Source organism: Zosterops lateralis (assembly GCF_965231275.1).
Source record: "Zosterops lateralis genome assembly, chromosome: 1".
NCBI lineage: Eukaryota > Metazoa > Chordata > Aves > Passeriformes > Zosteropidae > Zosterops > Zosterops lateralis.
In genome coordinates, this window is record NC_139762.1 from 15,553,912 (window position 1) to 15,572,379 (window position 18,468).

General features: G+C 41.4%; 2 protein-coding genes across 10 annotated transcripts in view; one reads left to right on the forward strand and one right to left on the reverse strand.

Annotated features, from left to right (window-relative positions):
* EPC1 (enhancer of polycomb homolog 1) overlaps positions 1-18,468 on the forward strand; it is a 65,414-nt gene that overhangs the window by 271 nt on the left and 46,675 nt on the right. For 2 of the 7 annotated variants that reach the window (XR_014590453.1, XM_083864414.1), the window contains exon 1: positions 13,475-14,065. Coding sequence is in view for 4 of the 7 variants with exons in the window: in XM_083864414.1 (XP_083720540.1) it covers positions 13,913-14,065 (153 nt within the window). In the remaining 3 variants the exon portion in view is untranslated. Of the gene's footprint in view, positions 1-648; positions 753-13,474; positions 14,066-18,468 lie in introns of those variants that run through there. The other 5 variants (XR_014590454.1, XM_083864416.1, XM_083864418.1 and 2 more) reach the window with 4 other exon arrangements.
* On the reverse strand, positions 140-14,260 carry LOC310911188 (uncharacterized protein). 3 transcript variants are annotated; one of them, XM_083864495.1, is made up of 7 exons: positions 14,136-14,260; positions 11,414-11,468; positions 10,982-11,075; positions 7,273-7,419; positions 6,214-6,324; positions 5,537-5,573; positions 140-505 (listed from the first exon to the last, which is right to left on the reverse strand). In XM_083864495.1, exons 5-7 carry the CDS (start codon positions 6,219-6,221, stop codon positions 173-175), a joined length of 378 nt encoding a protein of 125 aa, XP_083720621.1. In that variant the 5' UTR covers positions 6,222-6,324; positions 7,273-7,419; positions 10,982-11,075; positions 11,414-11,468; positions 14,136-14,260; the 3' UTR covers positions 140-172. The 3 variants fall into 3 exon arrangements, with proteins under 3 accessions (XP_083720621.1, XP_083720622.1, XP_083720623.1); XM_083864496.1 differs by lacking the exon at positions 14,136-14,260 and adding an exon at positions 13,989-14,076; XM_083864497.1 differs by lacking the exon at positions 11,414-11,468 and having other exon boundaries at positions 14,136-14,191.

Below are 18,468 nucleotides of genomic sequence, written 5' to 3' on the forward strand. Positions count from 1 at the left end.
AGGCTGCCGGAGCCCGGCGGGGCGGGGGTGCCGCGGGGGGAGGCCGAGGGATGCGCCGGGCGGCACAAACTTGCTGCGGGGCTCGGAGTGGGGGCGGGGGCGGGGGGAGGGACGGAGGGAAAACGGCGAAGTCTTGGAATTATTTTCTCCAACTGTCTTTCTTTATTAATTCTCAAGAGGCAGCTGCTCTCTCGAGGGGTGGATGAGGCGTGGGATTGCGCGGGGCGAGCCGTAGTTTTGCAGTGTCACCGAAAACCAGCGCTAGACTTTGGTCCTGTGTGCTCCAGAGGCGGGTGTAAAATGGCACACTGCATTTTTCCAGGCGGCGGCGGCGGGGGGAGCGAGGGGCGGGCGGGGGCGCCGCTGCCCGCGGAGCCCATCGAGCCAACGCCGGCCCCGGCAAAGTTGTGACCCCGGCGGCACCGGGTCCCCCGCCCCGGCTGCGGCCGCCGCCGGCATCGCCCGCCGACCCTCGGGAAGCCGCCTCCTTCCTCGCCCAGAGAGCCTGGGTGACGGGGAGGGGGAGGAAAGAAGAGAGAGAGGAGGGGAAAAAAAAAAAAAAAAGAAAAAAGAAAGAAAAAAAAAAAAAAAAGAAGAAAAAAAATAGAAAGAAAAGTCTCACTTTCTGCATTTGCGAAATATTTTAAGGATGTTCGGGAAGCCCTTTGCAGCATGGAGGTGGCTGGTTGTAGGAGAGCGAGTATGCAGTCCATATTGTTACAGCCCTTTTGCAAGGGCTGCCTTCTTCGAAGGTAAGTTTGTGGTTTTAACCAAAAATATTCGTTTCTGCGGGTTTTTGGCATGTATTAGTGCTGTGGAGGATTTTCGTTGTATTGATGAACAAAACGTAGTCTTGTATTTTTCATAGCTTTGATCTCAGTGAATCCCACCCAACGGTGTCTCCTTAATAGCGACAATTACTGAAGTCAGTTTTGTTTCCTCTTTAAAATTTTATACACGCGAAGATTAAAAACAATTTAACTTCAGTTTAGGAGTATAAGAACTCAAATATTTTCCAGATGGACTTGGGGTTTTTTTTTGGTTCTGTTTTTTCGTTGGGGCGGGGGGGGGCAGGGGGGAATTCTTTACCGAGTATTAAACGGGTCCAGGACCAAATATGTGACTGTCTATATAAATATAATGCAGCTCTCGTGTATGAAGAAGCATATTATGTTGCTGCTGTATGGTCTGATGGTAGCTAAAAAGAGTTTACAATGCCATTTGTGATGGCTCTTGATGGATTACTTTGGTCTAAAGTAAGGGGGAAAACTGCCCTTGGTATGGTGAAGGTGGAGATGAACATAAGAGGGTTTATATTAAGTTATGTCTTTTACTAAACAGTGACCTTTTTATTTACAAATTCCAGTTCTTGTGATAATTAGCTTAAAGCATTAGTTATATAAAGGTTCTTGTTTCCACACACTTCACTTACATGTCTTGGTGTTTGGTTATTTGTTCTTTTTTTTTTTCGGGGGGTGGGGGCTGGTGTGCTGAGTGGTTTGTTTGATCTTTTTCTTCCAAGAAGGTACATTTGGGAGACATTTTGTAATTTTTGGCATTTTTCTAGGCGCTTTTTTTTTTTTTTTTTTTTTTTTTTTTTTTTTTTTTTTTTTTTTTTTTTTTTTTCACCCGGTGGGAGATCTTTTTTGTTTTGCATTGCTCTGTGCTGGTGGCGCTATGGGGCTCCGAAACAATTCGTGTCCCTGGCTCTAAAGGGGGAGGGGGCCGGGGGGAGAAAGGTGGGGCAGGGGTTGATCTATTGTATCGTTTCTTTTTCTCTGTATCAAAAGTAACCGCAAATTAGTTAGAATGACGATGTAATTGTATCTCTAGAAAATTGTAGTGTCGCATGAACTATGGCCCGGCAGAGGCATGACCTCACCCTTTCGCTGGTTTGTGTAATGAAGCAGATCCTTAATTTTTTTTTCCAATCCTGTACCTAAAGTCCAGTTTTCCTCAGTGATGAGATTTTCGGTCCCACCCCCAAAATGATTTTACAGTGGCTGCAGATGAAAGGTTTTTAGATGATTTTTTGCAGCCAATATGGAAGGCTTTGGCACACACTTATTGTGCAACTAGTCCATTGTTTGCTTGTTGTGAAGTTAAAGGTTCCATCCACGGCTGGTTCTCAAGCCCTAAGGTCCCCCTTGCTCGAGTGCTTGCATATGCAAATCTCCTGATGAGGTCTATAGGAGTTTGGGTTGTCTATGAAGGTAGGGTTGAAAAGTAGGAAAACCTAATGTAGTCCTTCAGATTGTAAGAGGATTCACCTCAGGTGGGTGGGTTTTTTCTTTCCTCTTGCTAAGTGGAGCATGCATTTTACATGTCTTTATAAATAGATATATGTTAATGTGTGTTGTTTTCTTTTGTTACAACCTACAGATCACCTCGGTTCTAAATGCAAAAGGATTAGAAGGCTTTCTGCTAACATCCATATTAGGTGTAAGAAAACAGAAGTGATTAATGTTCTAAGATGGGTGGGAAGACATAGTCAAGCCCATGATCAGAGCATATATTGGAAACTCAACAGGTTCAGGAACAAATTTGACATTAAATTTAACACATTTTTAAGGAATCGATGTGCCTGTTATTTTGGAGTGATAAAAGCTGATAATTTTAGAGGCCTTTGCATATATTTTACATTTCAATGTCTTCAGTATTTTCAAAGAATAAATTTGACAAATACTAAGCAGTTTGAAACAGTCTCTAAACTTCTCATGAACATTTAAATCTTAAAAAATGCATTTAGATTTTGATTCTAAGAGTTTGCTCATTAAGTTAATTGGTTTTATGGAAACTGATATGCAGCTTCAGTAGATCTCTGTAATGGTGTCTTATTGGTTATCCTTTTTTAAAGGAAGGTAAATTTTGCTTCTGTCTTAGGTAAAATACATCTTGCAACCTTCTGCCAGTAATAAACATATATCCAAGAGAGCAGCCAGCTTTTATCATCTCTGCTCTGTCAGACAAGATCTGTTTTTATGAATTCTTGGCTGGAGCAGATACCTGGTGGCCTATGACAGTGCAGTATGATCATTACTTCTTTGGTGTCTTGGTACAACTCTTAGATCTTAAGAACAAATATCAAGACATAAACACTCTTAAAAAGTGTGAATTTTGGCCATCCTCCATTTCCATTCCTGAGACCTGATCACTAGGACATTTTGGGCACAGTTTATGTCAATAGAAGTAGTGCCAGTTGTCAAATCTATTGCAATAATTATCAATCTTAGAGAATCACTGGGTTGTTTAATTCTGATGCAGGTTTTCTTTTTTGACATCGTTTAGACCAATGTTCGGTGTGCTCATCCATGGACAACAGTACTGAGCAAATGATAAACTGAGGTGCTTACTAAAGGTATTTTAATGCTCTTCTTATCATCCTGCACCATGAAAGCGATGATTTCTTGTGGTTGCAGCCTGTGCATGCAGGCCTTGAACAAACTGACTGTTGTGATCTTGCTGCTCAGAGTCAGTTTGAGTTCAGTGAAGTCAGCAAGAACATGAAATCTGAATGGAAACTTGCTTCACACTTGCTCCCCTCTCTCCCATTCAACTGAGGCTACTCTTTAACTCTGGTTGTGGTTTTGCAGCTTTGAAGCTGCATCTGATTAAAGTGTCTGGTTTTACTCTTATCAAAACATAAGATGAGAAGAGCGAAATGCTGATCTTCAGTGGTTTTCACACTTATCTCCTCCTTCCTTTTTGAGCCATTGTGTTGCCAATAAGGAGTAGAAGTGTTTAAGATTTTGCATCATCTCAAAGCTACATAGCAACTGATTTACCTCCTGCATCTTCTGCAGAAATGGCTAGAAGGGTCATTTCTCTGAGGTGGTTCAATCTTTATTGTGTTTTCTCCAGCTGCTTCTTCTGAAATACCAGTATGTGGAATTCCAGGACCTAAAGCATAAGAATTTTTTTTTGTGAGTTTCTTAATTTTCTCCCTTACATATACCTCCATTTCTAAGGTGCCAAAACTAATGTATCTTTCTTTTCCCTTTACCCAGAAAGTCTATACAGAGTCCAGACACCTTTGAAAGGTATTTGGGTCTCTTGGCTTAAAACTATTTGAAGAATGGCATTGCATTATAAACCAGTCTTTTTCAAGAGCTTAATTCAACCTGACTGACCAAAATGTTCTTTGTGCTTTCATGAGATTCCTCTTACTAATATTACTAGTATTATGTACTCAAGTAAGAGTCACAGTAAAAATGGCTGTCTAAAATTGTCAATAGTAGTTAGTGCAAGATGTGTACATCCCAGACAGATATAATCAGCTTCCAAAGTTAACCAAAATACCATGCAAACAGTTCCTCAGAAGTGGGTTGGTGTAGAAGAACATTGTTTGAGGCTCAATTCAAACAAAAGCTATACCCCCTGCTTCATTCACTCATATGTTGTGCCCTCCAGTTTCCTATGCTGTTAACATACCTTGATGTATGGGACTCATGTCTGTTATCTCTTGAGGGTTCTAAAGTATTCATTGTGTCCTTGATTCAACAAGGTTTCAAAGGTGGAGAGGCTATCTTTACGTTGGACACCTTGTGACATAATCTTGTTTCTCACCTTTCTTATTTCATAACTTTTCTAGCTGTATTTCTCCACATCATACTTGTCAGCATCAACTTATAGCAATGAATAATTAGTTCAAAACTTACTTCAAGGATCACCTGTTTCCCAGCTGTGAAATAAGGACAGTATCTTACATGCCTGCTTCAGACTCATCATTTACAAAGTTAAGTCTTTCCACACCTCTTCCAGACTGATATTTGCATGACCTTTCAGTGTTATGAAATTATCTGCTCTAACTCCTATATGCCAGAGGAACTGCTATAGCTAGCACATCCTTCTACCTTTTAGCATTCTTCATATTTTTCCTCTCCTAGCAAATTGCACAAGAAGATAATTCATGTTGCAGTGAAGAGACAATCCTAGATTTTAAATTGTTTAGTAAATATTTTTTAGTAAATATACAGTGCTTTGAAATATAATTGCTGTGTTGCTGTTGTGAGCACCAAAATATGCCTTGGACAGATATGACCACACACCAGTGGCTTCAGGTCCTGTGGTCCTTCAGGTCCTTTACTAAGTCACATTTCCAGTTTATTGGAATCACTGGGCTGTCTAGGAGCAAGATAATACCAATACTATAAACTTCCTTGATAGGAAGGTTTGTTCATCAATTCTCTACTAATAGTAGCTAGAGCCTGAAGTTGGTGGTCAGAAGGTATTGCAGTGCCTAAAAAGTCAGCACATTTGCTAAAAATTATTCTCTCAAAACAACAGAGAGATGGGAACTACCAAATAATCTGTGAGTCCTAGTCTTCACTACTCGTGCAGTGAGTTGAGATGATGTTGTGGAGCTCCTGGATAGTAAATGGATAGTTGCTCAGAGCTATCCAACACCATACAATAGAAAATAGTTACAGATGTAATGTCTATTGCTTGAGCACCAGTAAAAATAACGAGCTCTAAATGTAGTCCATGGGAATTCCAAATTGGAGCAAATGACTGAAAATGGGGGATGCTGACTCACCATCTTCTGTTGTTGAGCAGAACCTGGATCACTTTTGCTAAGGAAAGGGAAAAGGACAAGTTAGATTTTACAATGCATTGAGCACTGGATTTCAGAAGAAAAGAGAAAAGTTGGGGTTTGATCACATCCCTGCTCCCAAGATTGCCTCATGGATATTAGTCAATAATGTCTGAATGTAAAATGTAGGAATTCCAGGGAACAGTGAGCAGATTTGTTCCTCCCAGAGCAGTCTTCCTTTTGTCAGGTTCTGTTTTGGTTTTTCCTTGGGTTAGAGATCTGGGAAATGGGCCTGTAAAGTGGTGTTAACTTGCATATCCCTGGATTTACACTAAGTTGGGCATCTGAATGAATCAGAATCCCTGTATTGTACAAATTCAAGTAGAACTTCTTTCAACTGCCTTTAGATGTGTATTGTTAAATCTGTAATCCTCAGTGGAAACAGATCAAGTTACAGCTTTAAAAATGACAAAAGGACCCCAACAACAGCTAGAACAACAAACAAACAAACAAACAAACAAACACAACCAGATTTTGGAAGTTTGCTGTGATAAGAACTGTATCTTAAATTTAATTGAGTACCCTGATCAAGTCTCCACCTGCCTCCTGTGACTAGTTCAGATGTGAATGCTCTCACTTAATCAGAGATATCCCATGCCTGTGAGTTTGCTAATACTGACCTGTGCATGAGTTAGGTAATGACAAGTTAGCTCTTAATCCTCACTCCTCTTCAGAGCCTTGGGAAAACGACTAAATGGAAGCAAGACCTTTGGCCTCACACAGGTGTGCATCTGGAATATTCATTAACACAAATAAGAGTGAGCTTTCCATGTTTGTTCAAAGAGACTTAAAAATCAGGTGACTCAGATCTGGGGATTTCAGGGCATCCCTTTCTATTTACTAAAGAATCTTGGTGCTGCCATAACCTGTTGACTAAAAGGATAACTTTAGGTGAAAGGGTCCTTTCACCTGATAGATTTTCATCTGTAATGCTGGGGTAGACAAGGTGTGTTTTCTGGCTGGATTTAGTAATTTTTTTTTTCTCAAGAAAAGTTAATTTTAAAGGTTATAATGCAGAGCAGCTGTGTTATTTCTGATGGTCTTAAAGGTATCTACACAAGGCAAAACATATTGATGTCTTTAGACAAAGCGATTGCGTACTCACAATTCAAGAGAAGTGCTGTAATCAGCATCTTTTAAGGAGAAATCATGCTGGCTAGCAGAGGGGGAAAAACACTTCTGATAACTCTGCATAGACACTTCTGTTTAGCTCATGCTCATCTATAAGCACATAATGAATGAAGATTCCTTAAGAAAGTCTTCTGCTTTCTGTCATCATCTCTGAATCAATATACAAGTTAAAAATTGGGTGTTGTGGGAAACTGTGGGATTTGGAAGGTCTAGTCAAGCAGACTTTCAGATGAGCTACTTTAATGTGAGAAACTGTTTTCCTTCCCATCTTTCATATTTTCCCTTGAATTTTTTTTCATTAGGTTGTGTCTCATTTATGCTAACACTCTTCTTGAGCTGCTTATAAATCAAAAGCTCAGCAGACTTGGCACGTGTGACCAGTAGCAGGCTGGTGCACATTAAGCCCAGTGTTAGTGACAGGGGTCTGTTGTGTTCCCGTGGTCAGAGGAGCAGAATGTCAGAACAGCCATAAAACTGAAACACTGCACAATAAGACAATGGGAATGGAGTGTCTTTGTTGGAGATGGACGAGGGGGTTAAAGTCTTACCTGCTTGTAACCTGAATGATTTGAGAAAACCACTTTCCATTTGGCTCTGTTTCTCAGGTTGCCCTTAAAGCAGATTTGGGCATTTCACAGGGGATGTGAGAAGAAAATGCCGGTGATATCACAGCACCTCTGGTTTCCATATCCCACCTACATTAGTGACAGAGAAAATAATGTAACGTGATTTCTCTATTTTTCTTCTCACAGCAACTTCATGTTTGTATCTAAACCGAAACGCTTCCCTCAAGATCTCCCCATCTCCCACAAGTTGTTTGCATTCTCTAAATGTTGAAAAACCTCAGAAATTGCATTTTCTTCCTGTTAACCCTATCAGAGTTTTGCATTTTTAAGCATCTGCTATCATTTAAAGATACATAGATAAGGATATCTCAAAACAGTCTCATCTGATCAGTTTTATATTCAGAACTAGCCTCCTCTGCTGGATATTTACAGTCAAACTTAATTCATGAGGCCTTTTTTTCCCACTAATGCAGCGTTATTAATTTATGCTTTCTTAAGTGTATGTATAAACATTCAGTTATCAATATGATCATGATTATTTGTATCCCAGAAGACAAGCAATATTTTTATAACACTCACTCATGCTTAATTTAGTATAAATCAAACTGCAGTGTGTAAAAAATACATTTCTAAAATTGAAAGAATACTTGTGTTCTTGCAAGCTAATAACAAGCTTTAGAAATCCAAAAGCTGAGTTATTTGTGTTTTTTTCATTTCTTTGGAGAAATGTATTTATGTTAAGTAAGGATGGTATAGCCCCTGTAACGTACTTAATAACACATTCCTATTAATTTGATGTAAATTGATGTAATTCCCATTAATTTGATGAAATTCAGAGTTCACTCACACTGTAGGTATGTAGGTACATCCCACTAACATTAAAATAAAATAAAAAAAATTAAACATACATGTTAGGAAATGCCTCTTCATTCCAAGATGCAAATGTACTTTCCTGTACCAAAAGATTCCTGAAGCCAAGTTAATTCATATCTAGGTATAAGTCGCTGTTTTCCTCAATTGTGTGAGGGAAGCAAGTAACCTACTTTCATTGTGATTCAGGAACTGCAAATTAAAGCATTTGGCTTTATATAGTAACTCCACATTAACTTAACTCCACATTATTTGATATCAACAAGGTAATCCTGAAGTTTGAAAATACTCGATCATACTAACCAGAAGCCCTGAAGCACCTGAAATGATTTTCCATAAATTGACTTTCAAGACAGGATTTCTCTCTTGGAAGTAAGTGTAAGGTAAAAATCTAAAAAGTTCGAGCATGTAATAGTAAAACATTCAGGTCTTACTATTGAACTGAATTTGCTATTTTATTTGCATTTATGTAGAGCCAGGCAACTACTAGAGTAGAAGTCAAGTTTCTGAAGTCATGAGAAGGCACAGAGCCCGTCCCCAGTTTACCCCTTTATCCCATGCTGGGGTGTGAGCACTGTCAGCACAGTGGTGCTGTGTGTGTGTTTCTGGTGGGTTTTCTTGTTGTTGTTTCTGGCTTAATGGTCAGTTGAAGCATTTGGGACAGTGTGCAGACCTGTGTACAGATATACTTTCTCTACTTCTGTTTTTCTTCTTTAGCTTTCCACTTATACTATGCAGAATATCAAAATTAGACATCATTAGCTCTTTGATTGATGAGTTAGCAATTGTGTGGGCAGGAAAAGATAGGGCTTTCTTATGTGATTGGATGTTGTTTGTTTTGTTTTCTTTTTTAATTTGGTTGTGGGTTTGCTTGCTTTTTTGTTTATTTGCTTGGGCTTTTTGTTGTTTGTGTTAGGGTTTTTTTGCAGGAAAAGCATAAGGGTTTTGCCCTTCTGCTGGTTCTTCTACTAGAAATAATACAGGATCATATGACTAAATTTACTTGACTCAGAGATTATTCATGTGTTATAATCTGATGTTTGTAGAAGTCCATGCCTAAGTCAGAGGTGGTAACCAGTCCACCCTGCTCAAATTGTGATTACCTAATAAATTGCAATTTTAGTATTATTGTTTTGTATGTCTGAACACAAAATGTTTTGCATAAAGATAAAAAAAAAAAAAACCCAGAGCATAAAATCAGACTTTTTTGGATTTTGTTTTGTTCTCTTTTATCTTACTACTTAATCCTAAAAGATTAATTTGTGAAATTACTACATCAAGAATTTGAGGTGTATTTGAGGTGCATAGTATTTTAGAGGGGATATATGTTAAAGAATGAAAACATGAAGGAGAAAATCATAAATCACTATTAACTGTTTCAATTCCTAGGATACCTGTTCTGAGCCCATTAAAACTTAAACAGGGAAAGATGTATTTCAAGACAAAAGAGTCTCAGCATAATTTTATCTTTTTACCACCACTGTATCTGAGAGAATAACTGCTTCCCCTATAGTGTGTTTTCCCTAGACATAAAAACTTAAGTCTCCCAAACAAGCTATATAAAGGAAACTGATTCTTTTCTGACAATATTAAAAAACCTCCATCAAATCCTTTATGCTTTCAGATAGAGCTTGTTTTACCATTTTCTTTCTTATCTATTTAGGTGATGTTGGGACAATGATGAGTCTGTAAAATAATAATCCTTAGTCATTAATTCCTTTTGAAGTCTTCTTAGTCCTCCTATGAACAACTGCCTCCACCACCTCTAAGAGATTAGGTATCTCTGCTGGAAAAGTAGAGTATTGCTATCTGGCAATAGCTTTTGCTCTTCCTCTCTTATCTTTGTCTCTTCTCAGTAAGAGAATTGCTGGCTAGTGGCTTTTCCTTCTCTTTTGGATATGGTTCCATGATATATCTGTTTGAGGATCAGCTTAGTTTTCCTGAGGATGCTGGACTCAACTTTTGAGTATTGAAAAAAAAAAACATTGAAAAAATAAAACCTGCTCAACAAAATTGCTGTATAAATAAATGAAGAGTTATTAGAAGCAGGGTGTAAGGTAGTCACAGTGGAAAAAAAAAAAAAAATTGCAAATATTTATGGATACAAAAGTCAGTGTATAGTTTAGTGTAATACAACATACAAACAAACACAAACAAACAAACAAAAAACAAAACAAAAAAAAAAAGCTTGAGGCCAAAAGGCAACAAAAATGATGTGACTTAACATATATGCACATCATGTGTAGTACTTTTGTGATGATTGCTACTAGAATGGGATGCAATATTAAACTTAGGTGCAAAAGGCTATAATTCATGCTTAAATAAATTACTGGAATTTTTTCTTGAACTCAGGGAGGTTCTAAGCCATAAAACTAAATAAATCCCCAAATTTGTAAAAACTTGTCAAACAGTACACAGGACTTGCAAACCAAAATAGAAGTTATGTTTTTGGTCTTCACAAACCCAAGTTAGATGAGAGCACAAGAGACCTCAACCCCTGTCTGTAGGTGCATGGATCAAGTTGTATCTTTGCCCATAATGCTCAGTCTGAATTTAGTACTTTTGAATGTATTTTGAAATGGTTATATTTACCAGCTGCATAGCTGATACACAAAGTGCTTTCACTTTAGTTAAGCTTGTTCTTTTGAGATAAAAAAGATAAAGCCTTAAAGAAATGCCCCAATTTTTTTCAACAGCTTAAAAACCAATAATGATAGCAATTCTAAGTGTCTTTTCATTATATTTCAGTTACTTTACCTTATAGTTCAGCTTTTAAAATAAACACATAGCATTTAGGTTCAACAAATTAATTTATACTTACTGATCTTTCACTGAGAGCTTGTAAGGAGTATTTTGGTCACTATACAAAACATATCAATTCTTCATCAGCGACTGTCATAGTGCAGCACTGATATCTACAGATGTAAAATGTACATTTTGGTAAAAGCTACAAAATGGGAAAAAAAACCCCTAAAATATACCTGCATTTTCTAACCAAAAGGAAGATAAAATGGTAATAGCCGTCTGGTTAAGTTCTATACCTTTTCCTGTCACCATCTTTTACAGAACAGGCATCAGGGCTGATGTTACATTATTTTCAATTATCATACTTTCCATCTTACTAGCAAATTAATTATGAGGATTAATCATCTTCTGCTACAAAATATTTAAACATAATCTCTTTGATTGGCAAAACATTAAAAGTTGATGAGTCCAAGAGTTTGAGGCCAAAACTTTTTCTTAATGCACTGACCTCTTTGTATCCAAACGTTATTGTCCATTCTGCTTGCTCTGCACTTTTCTCAAGCCTGTGGCAGGGTTGGAAATGCAAAGGTCAGTTAAGGATAAGTTTGAACTTGATTGTTCTTCCTTTATAGTTCAGGATATTTTCAATACTTTGCTTTCATAATGTTCATTATGTATTGTTTTCCTTTCATCAGTATAAGTGGAGGGTTATATTTAATGGCTTTTTTTTTTTTTTTGCTTAGCTGCCAAGTGTTTCATTTTCATTTAATTTTTTAAGTCAAAGCTAATGTTTGATGGCATATTGTGATTTTTGTGGGGGTTTTTTTCAGCACCTTATCTGTCTGCTAATTGGATAAACTAAATTATTCAGTATTTGTGGAAAAGGGTGTAGATGTTATATGGGGAATTTATTTTAGGATTATATTTCTAACTAGTGTGTGTTTTAAGCTTTAGAATTAGAGTAAAAAGCAATATGCATGTTTAAACATTTGGTTCTGATGTAACTACTGAAATACAAATGAATACAATGATACTCCTTAGTTCACGCCACTCTCTTAAAAAAAAAAACCCAAAAAACACCCAACAAACAAGCCTTCCTTTAAAAAAAGTCTCATTCTCCCTAGCAGCTGTCTTCCACTGCATTACCCGTTTGCAGTACAGGTAGAATTTAGCATCCCAGAGAAGTTATGAAGCCAAATATGTTGCACTTTAAAATTTTTGGGAAACCTAAAGGGTTTTGGTTTCCCAAACAGTCATGCAAATATTTTGCTTGAATCCTCTGTTAAGAACTCCGTCCAGTAATATTTCATCTAGTGTCTAGTAGTGGCTTAAGGCTCGGGATGGTGGTATTATTATTATTATTATTAAAGAGGTGATGCGATTTATAAAATGGCTTTTGTTTCTATTATAGAGATGATTTCTAAAATTGCTAAGCAAACTAAGGGTTTTTTTTGTTTGTTTGGGGTTTTTTTGTTATATCTATGGCGTATTTCTGAAAGTTCTGTTTCCCAAGAGTAGTATGTGATAAAGAACGAAGTCCTGTCTACCGATTCTCGTGTGACAGTAAAAACTAGAGTATTTTGCATTAAAAGTGGAGGGACGCTTAAATTCAGTCAACGCACAACTATCTCGCATTTAAAATGAAAATAAGCTTAACTTCGATAAGATGGGTTTTCCTCCAGAGCCAGAATTACCCATAACCTGGTGCAGGAACACACCCGAGCAGGCAGAGCTGCTGAGCCGGGCCCGGCGTTCCGCGGCCGCGCTGGGACCGCCCCGGGGCGGCTTGTGCGGAGAGCCCCGGCACCGGGGAACCCGGCATTTCCCATCCCTTCCTAGAGCCGAACACTGCATCAGTTTAATCGACTCACTGAGATGTAAACGAGTTTCCCTAATCAGACACGCTCAAGTGGGTTCTGCCCATTGCCTGGGGTGAGCTCGCTTCAGCGGGTCACTCACTGATAATAACTGAAGTCCGCGCAAGGCTTAAACCAGTTCACGTGTCTGCACTTTGCTGCCGGACTAAGTTTCTGAAAACCTCAAAGAAATGGGGTGGAAATGCCGTTGTGGAGGTGCCCGGTTCTTACGGTTCTTCACCGTTTTCGGGCAGGTGCCCGCGTTCCCCCTTTATTTAGCGGCCGCGCACTCAGTTCGGCGCCGGGCGGGGCTGCGGGGCCGCGGCCGGGCCCTGAGGCGAGGGGCGCTCCGGGGCGGCCCCGCGGCCGGGCCCCGCCGCTCGTGGGGCGCCGCAGCCCTCCCGGCTCGGGGTGAATGCAGAGCCCGGTGCCGCCGTCCCGCGGTCTGGCCCCCGAGAGGCCGGAAAGCTCGGGGCTGGCACCTCCCCGCCCCTCTCGCCCCGGTTTCCCAGAGCTGTCATGGTCAGGCGCAGCTCCAGGGGGTGTTTCCCGCGGGGTGAGGGGCTGGGGGCTGCCCCAACTTCCTCACCACGGCGGGAGCGGAGCGCGGCTCCGCGGCACGGCACGGGGGCCGGCGGGCAGCGCGGTGCCGCAAACGCCCATTAAAATCCCTTTGCTCCCCACCGCGCCCCCGATCCCGGTGCCCCGATCCGTCTCTCCGGCGGCTCCGAGCCTTCCCGCGCTCCCGAGCCCGCTCGGGCCGCTCGCAGCGTCCCGCGCTCCCGACTCCGCGCCGCCGTGCCCGCGCCGCGCGCGCTCCCCCCGGGCGGCGCCGTGCCCGCGCCCTGCGCGATGCAGTGTGGGAATGGCTGTGGCGCTGGGGTTGGCTGAAAGAGGCGGCCAGTCGAGGTTTAATGTCCGCCATGTTGGCCGTGGCGTATTGAGCGGAACCGGAGCGGCGGAGGAGCGGAGCCAGCGCCCAGCCCAGCCGCGCCAGCGGGCGCCGCCGGGCCCCGTGTCGGAGTGCGCCCCGCCCCGCCGGGGGAGCCTCGGTCCCTCCATGAGATCGCTCGGCGGGGTCCGGCTCTCAGCTCGGAGCGCGCTTGCTGTCGCCCCCCCCTTCCCAGCCGGAGCCGCCATCGCCGCCTAACATGAGCAAACTGTCGTTCCGGGCCCGGGCGCTGGATGCGTCCAAGCCGCTGCCCGTCTTCCGCTGCGAGGACCTGCCTGACTTGGCCGAATATGCCTCCATTAACCGGGCCGTGCCGCAGATGCCCACGGGCATGGAGAAGGAAGAGGAGTCGGTACGTGAGACCCCCCCCCCCCCCACCACTCGGCCGGGTCCCACCATCCCCCCCGCACCCGGGCCCCCACCTTCGCCTCTGCGCAAGCACAAAATGGCCGCCATCTTCTCCCCGCTCTCCCCGCCCGCCGGGAGGGGGGGGACACCCGGGGCGGGAAGGCGCCGGGCCCGGCCGTCCCTCCCCGCACCCTCTCCCGGAGCTCCCTCACGGCCCCCTCGCCCCCCGCTCGTGCCCCGCGGCCGCCGCCGGCCCCTCCGCGGGGCCCCGAAAGCCACAAAGGGGGTCACGTGACTCCGCGGGGCGGCCGCCATTTTGTGTCTCGGTCCTCGGGCCGGGCCTGGTGCGGCAGCCGCGCGGAGCGGACGGGCCCGGCGGCGGCGCCGTGCGCGCGCTGCCCCGCCGGGGGGCGCTGCCGAGCCGGACGGCGCCGCGGGGGGCGCGCGGTCGCGGGAGCGCGCGCGGGCCCGGCCGCCATCCGGGGAGCGAGAGCAGGGCCGGCGGGGCCCTCGCCTTTCCTTTCCCCCTGCTAGGGATAGAGCGTGGAAGGGTTTGTGTTTAGGTTTATCTCAGAACCCCGCAAGTGCCTTCGCACAGGCGTGGTGTAAGTAAAGTTGTGATGGTCCCCACCAAAATCAGTTCTGAAGCGCTACTCAGTGCAAAGAAATCCGTGTTGGAGGCTAAAAGTCTATCACTTCCTGCTCGGTTTTGCTGTTTCAGTGGAGGATGAAACTTTAAACCATTTTGAACTTCAGGGTCATTTAATCATTCACTCAGCACTTTCCGAGATAGGTAAAACAATCAGTAGCTCTTATTGCTGAAGGTAAAACACTTGGTAATTGTTACTGTTGAAGGCTCTGTTCTGAAGTGCATTATTTGCAGTGTTGTAAATCTTTAATTATTTCCGTAGTATAATCAGTTTTCCCCATCTGTGCATTAAGCAGAGCAGATAGGGAAGTACTGTAGAAATACAGTTATGTAAGCAGGTTTTGAAATTTGGTGCTAAGAACAAAGGTGACACTAGCTCAGTTGGTTAGAGCAGCGTGTTAATAATGCCAGGGTTGTGAGTTCCATCCTCGTACGGACCAGTCACTGAAGAGTTGGACTCGAGATCCTCGTGGGTCCCTTCCAACTCAGAATATTCAGTTATTCTATGACAGTTTCATAGTCCTGAGTTTTTCTAGTTGTCAGACTTCCATTGTCCTCTGAGGGTGACAGGCAGTAAAGTTTCTGTTCGTAGTTCTAGATGTAGCAAACTTAAAGTTACATTTGTTTTAAGAGAGGTGTGATCTTTAAATGGGATTTCCTCTTTGTGGCACTATTGCTCTTAGTTATGGATTCAGTGAATTTTTAGGAAATGTCTTTGGACAGAAAGGTTTCTAGAGAGTAATGCACTTTGCATGTTGTTGTCCATAGAGTAACCACTCTCTGAGGCTTTTTTAGCATAACTCTCTACCATTTTAACATAATTTGGTATTTCCAAGTCTTCTGCAAGTCATAAGTTGCTTTACACATCTGTTAAAATATATATTATGAAGTGTAGTGGTTTTATGGGATTTTTTATTATTTTTTTTCTGATTGGTAGGTTGGGTTTTGTCGGGTTCTTTTGGTGGTGTTTATTTTTGTGAAGATGTTTAAAACTTCAGCGTGGTATCGATTGAGGAGTATTTAAGTGGTAGGTAGCAGTGCTTAGGATGTTTCTTTGGATACCTCTAGATTCTGAATGCGAGAGAAAGCACCTTTAATTTCCTGTTGTACCAGACACTTGCTGAATTTATCTCTCAGTTCAAGAGAGCGAGAGTGCATGCATGCATTTATTTATGTGGAAATGTCAGGTTGCTGTCTTTCTCTTTCACTGTTTGCCTGGCGGTTACAAGTTTTCAGGCCGGAAAATTACATGGGCTGTCTGTATAGTCTCCCTAAACCCAGACATATATGTCCTTCCTAAGTAAAATAGTCAGGGGCAAGGAAAAGATTTTAAACATTAATTATAAGACTTTTTTTGTGGTTAATGTGATGCTTTTGTTTCCTAAATTGAGCTTTGAGGGTTAGCTCTAGGAGTGAGTAGACACTTCCCACAGCTGAAGTTTGCTCTGCATTTGTTTTGAATATGTGTGTGTACACACACAGCACTCACCCCCAAAAGAAATTTGTTTGCCATCAGTAAGCACAGGTGCCTTTCTGAATCTTTTTTGGAACTTCTCACATAAAATAGTTGCTATTAAACTCTTGTTCTTTACTCTTTCTGCAGAGTGCTAGTTTTCCTTCCTTCTTTCTCTCTTGTTGCCCTAAAAAGCTTTTTCTTCAGTTTATGTTAGTGTTGACAACAGAAAGCCCAATTCTATGACTTTAGTTGTGGAAAACCTCATAGGTTTAATACACTAATGTGTTCAGTTTCCCAAACTTCAGGCCATGCAGGATTTTGGAAAGTTCATAGTTTGTGTTACGTAGCTGAAGACTTGAGCTGGAGGATTTTTTTTTCCCTAATGCTTACAAAGATGATAGATGTTTTTATTACAAACAGATGGCAAAAGTGTCCATAAGATTCTGGAGGAGAGGGTGTCTTCAACTAGTGTGAATTAGCATTTATAACTTTTTATAAATAGAATTCTAACATTGGTTTGAGTTTTGCATAAATGTAATTTTAAATGAACATGTATTTGGAGCTAAGAGCTCTCCTCTTGACAAAATAACTTTCCCTAGGGAAAAATGCAATCAAAGAGATTTAATATTCAGGCATCGAGTCACAAGATATTTAAATGACTAATTACTGTTTTGATGCACAAAAAAGAATCTTATTTTGCTTCCCTTTCATCTTAACTTTCTCCCATCCTGTTCCTACAAAGAAGTAAATAGCGAAAATAGTGCATCTTCCTTCTTACAATTGGAAACTTCAGTTCAGAAATTATATTCTCAAAGAGTCTTCTGAAGGAAAAACAACCTTGCTGACTATGTGGGAGTTGTAAAATATGCAGTTGATCCAGGGATATAGTAACCCTTTCAAAGGAAATGAGAGCTAAGGGCCTTAAGTGGTTTTATTCTGTTACAAGCAGAGTCTGCCTTGCTTCCAGCCATGGCTTCAGTCAGTGGTTTCGTTTGGAGGTGAAGGACCTGTAAAAAGCTTCTTTGCCAAGCAGACAGTGGATTCTGACCCAGCCCAACTGATCCTGTGTTCTGGCAGTTGGTTTGGCTGCCAGGTTTCTGAGATAAACACATTGTGGCTGTTGCCAAGGCTGTTGCTACATCTAAGAAACTAAAAAGTATCACGAGACATATACATCTGAAATGAAAAAAAAAAAACCTTTCAAATTGCATTGACTCTTCTTATGTAACACTAAACATCCACGATATTAATTCAAAATGCTTTTTTTGAGCAAAACGGATGCTCAGTGCTGTAACTTTGAGAACTAGACAACAGACCACTGTCAAATAATAAAAATAATGCAGATTTGGCTATCAAGTCCATTGATAACTGTGAATAAGCAAGTAGGTGGAGTAGATTTGTTTATCATTTATAAAGCACTTTTTAAAAGGCGTTGCTTTGTGTATCCTGTGGTTTTCTCTTTCTGAGGAGGGTGTTGCTTTTTTTTTAACTAGAAATTCAGATTCTAGACTGAAAGGAGACAGCTGGAAAAGCAGAGCAGAGGTAACTTTAGTTAAGCAAGATAAAAAGTGAAAAAATATGACAGACTGAAACATTTTGAACATGTTCAGTGACATTTCAGAAAGAAAGCATGCATAGCTCTACAGGCAGCCTGGGTTTGATGGCCTCCAACCAAACCAAGGAAAATACAAAATTTGTTTTCCTTGCATTTTTTGAAAGGAAAATGGAAAGAACGCACTCTACATCTCCAGCCTCTAGATTCTTTTTAAAAATAGAAATGGTGGGGAGAATGAGGAAGAGGTGTTGAGAGTTTGTGGATAATTTTAAAAATATATCCTTATGGAAAATGAGTATAGTTGGCTGGGGTTTTGGGTTTTTTTAAGGGAGTTTTAAAAAGGAACAAAACCATGTGTTTGAAGGACACCATATCAACATTATAAGGCTTTTTTAAAACATTGGGAAGTTAAAATCTCTTAGTTGGAGTCCTAGCAAAGATTAGCATGAGCAGAGATACTTTTAATTAAGTCCATTAGATCTGAGAAATTAATTACCTAATAGAAAAATTTGTCTGTGTTGGTGACATTTCTAGAGTTAATAACAGCCCTAGGGTTGTAGGAATTACCATGAGTTTGTGAAAGGGAGTGGTTTGACTTTTGTCTTGAGTTTGTTATCCTCGTGTAAATGTTCTGCTAAGGTTTTGGATGTTATTCTCGATTTTTGTCTTTTGTGTGTTCAAGTTTGTATAGGTTAAATGCGCTTTCTCCCTCAGGTCAAGTTTTTTAAATGCCAGTGTCTCTGGCCT

Bases quoted from the DNA above. Each gene is read 5' to 3' on its own strand.
- LOC310911188 (XM_083864495.1), bottom strand. The intron at 506-5,536 runs GTGAGTCAGCAT...CCCGTCACCCAG, and splicing joins CTGCTCAACAACAGAAGATG to GCTCTCTGGGCGAGGAAGGA.